The sequence below is a fragment of the Crocodylus porosus genome, unplaced genomic scaffold (assembly GCF_001723895.1).
Source record: "Crocodylus porosus isolate Cpor-Errol unplaced genomic scaffold, CroPor_comp1, whole genome shotgun sequence".
NCBI lineage: Eukaryota > Metazoa > Chordata > Crocodylia > Crocodylidae > Crocodylus > Crocodylus porosus.
This window is the reverse complement of record NW_017728918.1, coordinates 103,341,590-103,354,042: the sequence shown is the minus strand read 5'-3', so window position 1 is coordinate 103,354,042 and position 12,453 is coordinate 103,341,590. Positions and strand designations below refer to the sequence as shown.

The 12,453-nt window shown below is 42.4% G+C and overlaps 1 protein-coding gene across 8 annotated transcripts in view; it reads left to right on the top strand.

Annotated features, from left to right (window-relative positions):
• The window catches only part of PTPRK (protein tyrosine phosphatase, receptor type K), a 608,487-nt gene that overhangs the window by 514,133 nt on the left and 81,901 nt on the right, over positions 1 to 12,453 (top strand). For all 8 annotated transcript variants that reach the window (XM_019538012.1, XM_019538011.1, XM_019538015.1 and 5 more), the window contains exon 11: positions 1,419 to 1,524. In XM_019538012.1, coding sequence (XP_019393557.1) covers positions 1,419 to 1,524 — 106 coding nt within the window. The remainder of the gene's footprint in view (positions 1 to 1,418; positions 1,525 to 12,453) is intronic.

Here is a 12,453-nt window from a genome sequence, read left to right as displayed (position 1 = left end):
TTGGAAATTGGTTCCAGATCCTAGCCTCCCTGACTGTGAAGTAGTTCTTACGGATGTCTAATCCAAACCTACTCTCCACCAACTTGTGGCCGTTATTCCTTATTATGCCAGGGGGTGCTCGGGGAAACAAGGTCTCTCCCAAACCCTTCTGGTCCCCCCTAGTGAGTTTATAGACTGTCACCAGGTCCCCCCTCAGCCTTCTCTTGTGAAGGCTGAACAGGTTTAGGTCCTGCAGTCTCTCACTGTAGGGTCTGCCCCCTTGTCCCCAGATCATGCGGGTGGCCCTCCTCTGGACCCTCTCAATGTTGTCCACATCCCTCCTGAAGTGGGGCACACAGAACTGGACACAGTACTCCAGCTGTGGCCTGACCATTGTTGCATAGTGGGGGAGGATCACCTCCTTGGCTCTACTTGAGATGCACCTGTGGATGCACGACAAGGTGTGGTTAGCCCAGCCGTGACCTTGCATTGTCGACCCATGTTCATCTTGGAGTCAATAATGACTCCAAAATCCCTTTGATGAATGTCACTGGGGAATAATGTAGGGCTGCATGTTGATATTGCTGTTAATGTTTTCCTGTTCATGTTGATTTCTGTCTTTAAAATGAAGACTGTAGAGCTGCTTTGACTTACAGTATGTAATAGGTATTTTGGGGCCAAAATACTTTTGTGTTTTCTACTTAAACTATTTATTGGGTCGGGTCTGGCCATCAATGTTTACAGATGGGTCCTGGTATAAAAAAGGTTGAGAACCACTGCTTTGAAGTACCTCAGCAAGGAGCACTGTGTAGTTATACTTCAAGAGGAACCTGCTGCCTCGCCTCTTAGACCAGCTGTGGCCCTCTGTGGTACTAGAATATGTCTGAGCAGCTTTGAATTCGATATGAGGCTGTTGTGGAAGCTGCTTTATTTTTATCATTCTCCCACAACCCTTCTATTTCATATCAGTAAAAAAAAAAAAAAAAAAAAAAAAGATAAAAACCTGGAAAGATTCTGAATTATTTGGGAGATGGGAGCAGAAATTGTAGTGCCAGAGGTGGAAAGAGGTGAAGAGAGGTATTTGAAATGAGGGGGGGAAAGTGAGGCTGAAGGGCTGGTGTGAATTAGAGGCTTTGCATTCGTCTGCAGGAAATGCTTGCAAATGAAAGTAGTCACCTTTCGGCATTCCCTCTTCTTAATACAAACTGATATATCCTAACATTTGCAGAAAGGTTTGTTGTTATTGATGATGCAAGGGGGCAGAGGGCATGAATGGAGGAAATTATTTAGATATATAGCAGCAGAAATTGGTGCCTGGCTGCAAAATCATCCAAAACACTTATTTTGGTGCAAAGCCAGAATCTAATGACAATTCAAAATGTTTTTGCTAAATTGATTCTTTCTTTTATTTTTTTCTTCCTCTCTTGAACATTAATCAGCTCCCACTTTACCGGACTATGAAGGAGTTGATGCATCTCTCAATGAAACAGCTACTACCATAACTGTATTGTTGAGACCAGCGCAGGCCAAAGGTGCTCCTATCAGGTAAAAGGAAAAAAATAAAGAGTAAAAAGAGTTTTCATAGTAAACTGCATATTTCTTACTAACTAATAAAAGCAGTTTATGTCTATCAGAAGGATGCTGGGTTTTTTTATTATTATTTCTGGTTAGACAAAGTATACATGTAGACCTATAGTTAACAAGAGTAAATTGTTCAGATTTCAGATATTAATGGCCTAAATCATTCTGCTTGATTTAGGATTCCTCCCATCCAGTACCACTTCATTTCACTTCCTGTCTTGATATATGTGAAATATAAGATTTGAAGGTACTTGTCAGAAAGCCATTTTGAACATGGTGCTACCTCTCTCATACTTCAAATCTGTGATTTTTATAGTGTATATGTGTAATTCGGAAATAAGAAAAAATACGAGAATAATGTTGAATACAAACAATTTGACGATTTTTCTCCTGGGGGTACCTCTTCTTAGAAGTCACGGAGTAGCTGGCATGTCCCTTAACATAACATGCAACGTTTTAATGATTAACTTTGAGAGACCTTTCCCTATTGCCCCACAGGAAGGTAATTTCATTCTGTATGGAAAGCTGAACTCATCTCCTGCTTTGAATTTCTCCTGGTTTGTGAAAAATTCATGGGCTGTTATTTGATTTCCATTTGCCTAAGAAATGTTTCAATGGTATTTCAGTATCCAAAAGATAATAATTTATCCATGTAAAAGTAAAGACAAATGACTGGTTTGTAAACCATTTTTTTACTACAAGGACATCAATCTTTAGAGTTGCTGGATATGGTGGATATGGCAAGGTGCTTAGCTTCCCTAAGCCTAAGCACTCCAAATCTCTATTTTAGAGATTTACCATACATTTTTGTAGGGTTGATCACCATTGCAGTCTTTCAGATTCCTTGAATATACAAATGGGGATAATGAGATTTCATTCTCTCCTATCACCAAGAGAGAATTTATCATTCTAGACACTTACTTTTGGTATTTTTCATTTACTTTTGTTTAATTGCTGCTGAAGATAACTAGTCATATTCATTCCCGTTATAGGAAATGCATGACAGTGATATCCATAAATACAACTGTAAACTGTTCAAATTCATGGGTGCATTAGCCTCTGAATACCTGTTTTGGGAAAGGCCTATGGTTTGATGGTGTGCAAAATGCTAAAATATGTATAGGCTAGATCCAATGTAGGATTTACGCACCTAAAGTAGAATGTAGCTGGAACTGTGGGCACCAAAATCCAGAATTGTGATTTTTAAATCCATGATTCAGCTATTGCCTAATCCTTGAGATACCCAAACTCATCTTGTGCCTCCCAGCTTCACTTGAAAATTCCTGAAATGCATAGATTTCTGTATAAGGGTGTGCCCAGCACTTCCCCTAGTCTGTAGGTCACTGAGCCCAATCCATGTATCCTTTGAGCCCAATCAAGATAGAGACGCTAAATGAGTGGCTGGTTTTCAACCTTTTTAAATGCAAGCACCCCTCCATAACTTTTCTGAATTTAGCAGCAATGCATTTTGGAAACTAGTTCTTTTATTACATTGTGTAAAAAAAATTTAAAAAAAATAAAAAAAAAAAAAAGGACTGAAAACACTTAAAAAAAAAAAAACAAGTAGAGATGTCTATCTGAAGATTTATAAAGCAGCTACAACTGTACATATTACTACCTTCACTCAGAGATGTTGGAAATGCCCTCTCTTAGCTTTCCCTCATTTTTTGTCTATAGAAAAATAATAGAGCAATTCTTCTGTTTCAGAATGACCATAGCAGGTCAGAATGTTTTTCACACTGTGGATTCCTACTTGAAATCTCCAGGTTTATCTTGTGAATCATGTAGGTGCTTGCACACCTAGCAGTGGTAGAATTGTGTGGATCCTGTGGCATTGTTAAAAGGATCTTGCTGCTTCTCCATATGGCTTGGCACCCTAGTTGAGAATTATTGTGCTGAATATTCCTAAAGCTAAGTGAGTCTGGCGTATTAGGCATGATCCTAGCACATCTACTATATACCAGATGGATCAGGCCCCTTCACAAAATTAATTTGTGACTGCTGTCTTTTAAAAGATATATGTTTATTTATGATTAAAACATTTGCTTGCACCAGGGGAAGCCCAAGTTATTTCCCTTATTCAGCCTAAAGGGCTTGGGATCTTCACCTAAAGGTAGGCTCTACAAAGAATAGCAGTAGTGGTATTGATAAGTGTAATTGCCCCTCCCTGGGCTTTTGTGGTTAGACTGCTACGAATTCCTGAGCTTGCTAATTTAAATATAGTTTGAGTATTTCAACACCACACTGCTGTGACAGTGATGTATGCATAGCCTGTTGTATGTACCATTTTTGTTTTAGTAATTTTTCTTTCATCTTTGATATTCTTGTATGCTTATCAGTGATTTTTAAAGGGAATGTTTAGGGATATGTTTAAGGTATTGATAGCTGATTGATAGCCTAACAGAATCTAGTATCCTAATATTGACATTGGATGACAGCAAAGTGGTTTTTATTATAGATAGCTGAATGTCAGTTGGTCACATTAGCTCCTCATGTCTTTCACCATAACTGAAATATGTGTCATGACCTCAACACAAATGAGATCTGTGCCAAAGGTGCTATCTCTACTTCTAGTGCCATTAATAAAATGAGATCAGTGATTACTCCAGGATCCTGGTTTTCTCTGGTAAAAAAAATCATAAATTCTCTGATAAAAATGCAGATTCTCTCAAAAAAACCCAAATCCACATTTTTCCATGATTGAAATGAAATGCCACTATAGGTATCAGTTGAACACAATGTTTTATTGATATATTTACAATTTTAAAGCAATTTGAAAGCCTATCAGTGCCTCAATCACTATAATAAAATACATTCTAAATGCTTATAAATTTGGCAGTTGATTTTGGGTTTTTAATCATGGAAAATCATGGTTCCCCCTGCCCCCTTTGCTCACCATAACACAGGTCTAGCTGCAGCTGCCCATCCTCCCCCCACATGCCTTCCAGCCCCACTGCTTTGTGTTGCTGAGCAGCCCTGATATACTAGTGTCCTACTAATGCCATTGCCCCCTCACTCCCAACCCACAGCCTCCCCACCATTGCTGGTGCCCCTCATTCCCCACTCACAGCCCCCTGCCTCTCCCCCAGCCCTGCTAGAGCAGGCCCCCAGCTGCCAGAGTTACAGGGCCAGGGACTCAGTTCCACAGCTCCCTGCTCCTCCCCCCAGTAGTACCTGAGTCCTGGCTGCTGCCTATGGGAGGTGGAGGCTGTTGCGTCCTGAGCAGGGTGCAGAGCATGGAGTCTAGGTCCCCCTTTCCTATGGGGAGCACAACCAGAGTGGAGTCCATGGGCATGGGCAGATGCAGGCTGGCAGCAGTGGGCTTGTGGGTCCCAGCCCTGCTGCCCTCCCACTGGGGGCCTCTGTGGCCCAGCGGCCAGGACCCAGCCTGGCAGAGCAGGGTGGGCCAGCTCAGTTCTAGAGCTGTGCAAAGCTTTGGGTGCTGATTCAATTCAGAGGAGATTTGGCCTGATTCGGTGGCTGAATCTCCAAATCGGAATCTAATCGGGAGACCAGTAAAAAGGTCTGAATAAATTCGAAGCTCTCCGAATCAATTTGGAAAAGATTCAGAGAGCTTTGGAGATTCAGGAGCTGGACACGGGACTCCGTGTTGGTAAGTAGGCAGGGTGGGGGCTGGAGGAGGGGGGAGGGAACCATGGAGGAATCCCCACCAGGCATCAGCCCCTGCCTGCTCCCCCAGCCGCCCTGATCAACCGCCAACTGCCATCCACTTTTCCAGCTCTATCAATGGCTGCCCTGCCCGGCCCACATGTCCCGGCTCTTTAGAAAAAACCCAAAAAACAGCCTTGCACTTACTGGCTCCCGCCAGGCGGTGGAGTGATCCTCAGCAACCCCCCCCACTGCCTTGCACTGCATGGGGAGCTCTGCCTTGAGCCCCCAACCACCACCTGCTCCCCCAGCCTCCTCGTGGCTACCCCGCCAGGCCCCAGCTCCTGGTTCATTAACAAAAGAAAAAGCCTTGTACTTACTGGCTGCTGCAGTGGTTGTCAGGGGTTCTGGGGACTCGTGGCTTTTTTTTCAAGAGCTGGGACTCTGGGGCCGGATGGGGCTGGAAGAGCGGGTGGGGGAGGGGGCCTGTTCGATTCGGAGTTTTGGATGATTTGGTGGCAGCCAAATCTCTGAATCAGATTCGGCCAAATCAATTTGAGACAATAACGTGAATCACTGAATCAAATTGCTGTCCCCCGAACCAGCCAAATCTGAAGCGAATACTAGTCGCTTTGCACAGGCCTGATTGGTGCCACTACTGCAAGTCCTGCACCACCATGGCAAGATGCCTCTTGCTGCTTGGCAGCAGCTGGGGACACAACTCCACACTGCCACCGCTGCTGCTGCTGGGTGGGCAGGTGGCACCTTGCCGTGGCGGTATAGGGCTCCTGGTGGCGTGGGGATTGTGGCAGTGCCACCAAGCCTCCCTGCCCTGCTCTGCCATGCCAGGTTCCATATGCTGCACTGCAGAGGCCCTGTGGGGAGGGCAGCAGGGCAGCAAGCCCCAAACTTGCAGCTGCCAGCCCGCATCTGCCCCCAGCCTGTTTACAGATCTTGGTGGCACATGCCCCCCATGCTTCCACCGAGAGTGTGCGCAGCAGTGGGGAGCCAACCTGCCCAATGCCCCCCACTGCACTGTGGCTCTGTTCCACTCCCCAGCCAGGCCCTGTGGCCACACATTCCAGGCCACCCTCCTCCCGCTCCCTCTTGCCTTTGCAGGCTGGAACAGTGCCAGTCTGCAAAGGCAAAGCTACCATTTCCCACATTTTTATCCTTTAAAAGAGAAAATTGGGGTTTTTCTCCTAAACATAAGAAAACCCAGGTTCTATCACTTTTCTGTGATAAACAGAAAACCCAGATCCCTGGTTACTAGGTAACTATATATGTATCAAACTAGATATATGTCTTGGACAGTTCTAGGAATGACAAAGACACCATGAGCTTTGGAGTGTTTGACATATCCAGTGTGCTGTACAAACAATAATTCTCATATCTCCCCAGGCAGGTGGGAGGAGAAGCAAGTGCGTCATTTCATTTAATCAAGGAAACTCTCTCATGGGCAAAGAGAGAGTTAAAGGAAAAACTGGAATTCAATTCAGGCCTCGCTGAACTTTTCAATCTCTTGTTTCATTTTTCAAGATCACATTTGTTGCCTCTCATTTTATATATAAGAGTAAGAATATATTCACTGAAACACAACACAGTTTATATAGAAAGAAATATTATTCCAGAATACGGCTTTTCAGATGGGATGGTTTGGGTAGGGACGATCCTCCTGAGAGCAGTGAATTGGCCTTGATGACTTCTGGAGGTCCCTTCCAGCCCTTTTCTGTGGTTCTATGATAGACAGATTTCCAGAGACTTGCTATTCCTTCCCCCCTCAGTGGATACTATCAAATAGCATGCTAATTTATACACATTGCCCAGGAGTACTTTCATTGTGATGAAGCACAGAAAGCCTAATAGCATGTAGTGCATGACTTTCAGTTGGATCTGTATTGATTTATATATATAAATAGAAATAAAAAATAGCAATTGAAACATTTTATTGAACATGTACTAAATGGTAGATAGGTAATTGCTTGCCAGTGTTATTAATTGATCTTAAAAAATGAACAACTTTGCCGTTCCCAATAAACAATAAATAGATTAGTGTTCCTCACTCTCCTTTTCAGATGTAGTATGTATTAGCAAGGGATGCACTGTGAGCCATGAGCTCTAATAACTGCTTCAAGCAAACTCCAGATGGGAAAGATTCATCCCATAAATGCATAAGGATTAATTTCCACAAAACTTAGTCTGAGGCAATTAGATATGATAAATATATTTTAAAAAATAGATATTTAAAAATCACATAGTAAAATTATGAAAATATTCCATTCTTAGTTAGCACACTTGATAAACTGTATGTAACCATAAGGGACCAACATATTCTTGTAGGAGTTAATGTAGACTGCAGTAATTATGTAATATTTTTTGTAACAGAAAGTTGCGGTAGCTGCAGAGAAACTCCAAACAGAAATGAATTCATTTCTATAATTATAAATTCATAGCCAGGAAAGATGGATTGCTATGGAACCAAGTTAGTTAAGGCCGCTTTCTGTCATTAAGATAGTCAGCCATCTTCAAATCTCAGGGTATATGCCTACATATAGGAGGTACTTCTGGGCAGCATGTATAAATTAGCATGCTGTGTGGCTGATAACACCCGTAAAGGATGGGTGGAATATTAAGTCTCTGGCAATTTGTCTAACATAGAATCATGGGAGAGTAAGGCTAGCATCTTCAGTCTAGCTGAAGTCACAAAAATCCAGACCTGTCAATTTTATCCTCACTCTAGCCTTCATAGTGTTTCTTACAGAAGTAAAGCATGACCCCAATCCACGAAGATGATTTTCAGACCTTAAAAACCGAGACTTTTTGTATTCCAAATGAGGAATATGCCTTCAGAAAATGTGCAAGAGTATTAGCTTTCTGGCCTTCCCTGAAGTATGCATATTTCAATTAGTTACATATCAGCAGCATTTTAATAGGAAAGATAAATGTAGTACACTGAAATCTTGAATTGATTCACTGCATATCAGTGACCTTTATTTCCAGTTTAAGTGAAGCTTCACTTGACTTAAAATGAAGTTTTGTTTCTCTTATGAGCCTGTTTCACTGTCATAGTTGGTGTTACCAGACAGACAGTAAAAAATGCTAACAAGAGCTGAACTCTTTCTGTTCTACAGCTCTAACCAGAAAAGGGAACAACTCCAGCTCCCCAATCTCAAACATGAGGGTGCTTGGATAGCTTACTCAGGAATCTCAGAACCTTTCTCTCTGGGCCATGGATGGAAAAGTTGTAATACTGTTGTATAATCCTCTTGAAATATAGCCCTTTTGTTTATACTGTAATTCCCAGGACATCATATTATGTCCTTAAAAACCTGCAGAACTATATTATGATGAAGTTTTACTTTACTTCTGCCTCTTCCTTTGATATAGCATTCAGGAAACAGCTGTTCCTTAATCCACATTAAATCTACAGATGGCTGTCACCAACTCCTTTAGACACTACATGCCACAGTACTTACACTTATAATCATGCTTTGTCAATGTTATTTCATACTCTCTAGTTTTCTTTCTGGCCTCATGAAGTTTTAAACCCAATTGCAGGCTAGAAATACAAAGGAGAAGGAGACTGAATGACTCAGAACTCAGAACTACACATTCATTGAGAAATGTGTAGTTTTTCAACACCAGTCTAGGAGTGGATCAGCTTCCAACCAGAAGCAGTTAAAAATAATTGTTCTTCAGTGACCCTTGTGCAGAATTTATTTGTGGATTATAGTTTTATCCTAAGTCTCCCAAATGAGTTAGTAAAACAACTTGCATGCCATTGACATCACTGTGCCTTCATGTTCCTTGCCATATACATTACAGAGAATCTGGTCTTTTTTCTGTTTCTATACTTGATATGTTTGTCAGTGGTATGTATTTGTGGGTGAGGAAGTTCTTTAGTTAGAAATGTGCTGTATGAACCTATACAGCCAGACAGTTTCCATTCTGCAGTGAATCCAATAGTATGGGCTGTGAGTTACAGTGGGAGATAAGGCAGCACTTAAAAATTAGTCTAAACCAACTTATGCGGTAACTTGACCAAAGTACTGTCTCCTAATACTATTTGTCGTGCATTTCTGGTATACCAGTCAGTTATGGAATAAGCACACTGTTTAGAAAGAGAGTATTAGAAATATGTCATCCCCAAAAGTCCAGAGGTCACTGACTATATGCCATTCTCTTTATTAATCTCCAATTTGGCATGCAAGAAAGGTTCTGGGGAGCCTGTTACAAAAGGCTGAATTTCCAAAGCTGCCTTTTACATGATTTAGAAGAGTATAAAATGCTGGCTTACAGTTTGAAAGAAACAGAAGTGTTAGAGAAATTTATAAGTATAGAAATGTTTGCCTGATTATTATAGAACATAAAAATTACATCTGATAAATAATGCCAATTGTTTCTGTAATTAAAAATCATTTGACAGGATGCAGGTATCCCATCAAACTGAAAAGATAAAGTGATTTCTGGTTTTCTGTAGTTTATGGCTTCAGGATCAATTGTTGAGTTTGATACAGTATTCCATGAAAATTCTTCAAAGAGCTCAGGTTATTTTCTGAAACTATTGCCATGTCTTTTCATGCAAAATAATTTTAAAATGGTTGCATCAAACTGTAAGGCCGCTGTTGCAGTTAACATGCCTGATTTGTAACCTTCCTTCCCGTCTCCCTCCATCACATTTTTGTTTATTAAAAAGAAGAAAATCCCTTGAAAGGGGCATATTTTACTTGGGTGGGGTAGGGAGGAGTGGAATGGCTGATGTGAAACTGTTGAAGCCTCAACTTCTGAGCTGAATAACACACTGTTATATTCCAGGGGGTGGTTTTCTTGCAGTCACATGTGTGCACATCGCATTGTCCTTCCCTTCTCCCTGCTGGCTTTATCCTTGTAAGCTGGCTGGATATTAAAATTGACAACTTTCCTGCTCTCTCAGCACTTCAGAGCAGAATTCTTGTCATTTCCAATCGGTTGGTTGCTCACAAGAAAGAGCTGCAATGACAGAGTGTGGAGAAGAACCACAATGCTCGTGTTCCCAATACAGTAAAGTAGTCAGTTGTCCAGCTCAGGACCTATGACTTTTGGGCAGCAACAAAAGAAAATGGGTGTCTGTAGTAATTTCTCCTGGGACATTTTAAAATGCAATTGATTTTTGAACTTCATGGTATATATCCAGTCATGGGTGGATCCAGGAATTTGAAACGGAGTGGGGGGAGGGAATCACAGCAGTATCTCAAGGGAGGTTGCAGTGCCCTCCCCTTCCCACCTGATACCATGGCAACACTTGCTGGGGTAACACTTCCCCCCCCACTGCTCTTGGCATCCCCTCCCTACCAGTGCAGGTGTCTCCCTTCCCCTCCCATTTCCCTCTCCATGTCTCCAGCAAGGGTTGGTTCTGGGTACAAGAAGTGGGGAGCTACCTGCTGTTGCTGCTGCCCCTACCTGATCTGGGGGCAGGGGACCCCCAGGTCTACTCCTGTCCTGTTCCAGCCCGGGGACTTTGATAAGCAGCAACATAGGGTACTGGGCTTGTCTGGGGATAGTGGCAGTGGTGGTTGTGTCACCCCTTCTAGTGTCTGCTCCCAGATTGCAGGGATCATCCAGGGGCAGGCAGCAAACCAGCATGCTTCCTTCCTGCCTGCTCCCCAGTATCCCCCATGGCCTGGCAGAAATTGCCAACTGACACTGCCCTCCCAAGCCCTCCCTGGCTCTCTGCACAGCTGCTCCTGCAGCTGGAGCTATCAGGCCAGTGAAGGAAACATGATGAAAGATGAGAAAGCAGGGACCCAGCACCCCGTGCAGCTGTTCCCTGCATCCCCCCTGCTGGAGTGAGGCAGGAGCAATCCTGGGTCTTCCCCCTCTCCCAGTCAGCTGCAGACAGCAGTAGCAGCAGGTGGGTCTGCCCTTCCTTACCTGCTCCCTGTTTGGCTCCCTGGTGCTGCACTCCATCCTGGGGCTCCAGTTATGCCTTGGACATGCAAAGGACCCATGCATCCAAGACCATGGGGAAACAGAACCACTGGCATCTAACCTTCACTGTGGAAGCTGGGCTTGAATGCACTGTTGCACCTCCTGGGTCTGCCCCTGGATCTTGTCAGCTTTGGCAAATATCCATGCACTGAGCTTCTTTCCTAGTGTGAATAGTAGTAGACTGAAGGTAGAAGAATTATTTTATGCAGGCATTTTGTGGAAGAAGTTCCTTCATCAGATGATTTTTTAAGTTAATAGCTAATGTTAAATGGACAGCTATCAGAAGATAATAAGTTACAACCCCAGTCCAGTCCATGTAGAGAAGCCTAGGTTTCTGGAAGTGAAGAGACTTTCCCTGTTCTTTTTTTTTTTCTCTTCATTTTTCAGAGGAATTTTATCTTATCCAGCTCAGCTACTTTGAAAGGGAAGGGGCTTTTCTTCCTTATCTCTTGGTTACCACGAGTGAGACCATTAGTTTCCTGTATCTTCCTAAAAAGTATGAGCAACAAGTATCCTATTTTCTTCTCCTTTCCTTCTCTCCACAACCCAAGGTCATACTACAACTCTCCTGCTGCTTCTGTTAGCTTTCCTAGGATAGCAATAAAGAGAATGAATAAAGTTATTTGTTTAACTCTTACCCATTAATCCTAAAAATGGACAGCTGGATTCCCTCCTCTCTATAGCAACATAGTGACGCTTCCAGAACCATGGCTAGTTTTACTCCTACTGTTTAGATTTTTAGAAGGTTTTAATTTAGAAATCAAACAGTCAGTTTTGTCTGTTTAATGCAGTTGCTTATACCTGACCAGGGAGATTTTCCCACTAGTACTGACAATTTGAGTGATTCATTCTTTGAGTCCTCAGATGTATCTTCATAGAATACTGTCGGCTTTTTGATAAACCTAAAATTAAAAAACAAAAACCAGAAAACCATTTTTTCTGGTTTTCTTTTTTCCTTTTTTTTAAACAAATAATTCCCTTAATTCCTTTTTGTTCTGTGTTGTGCTCTGGCAGAACAGCCGATGCTGGTAATGAGTTGGTAACATACTGTAGTTATGTAGTTTCCCTACAGGGGAAAGAAGAATTATAATTACCTTCTTTAAATAAAGAAGGTAATTTAGATAAGTGACCAAGCTTTGGGACATTTCAAGGAAGGTATTGGTGGGTTTGGGTTGGAAGAGGCTGAATGCCATCTGCTTCAGCAATTTGTAACATTTTATCATTGACAACTGTAGAGAAATGAAGCAGTCTATTTTGGTGGAGTGGACAGATTTCTGTCCATCTGTGCTTGTATTACAGTATGTCACTTGTACTTTA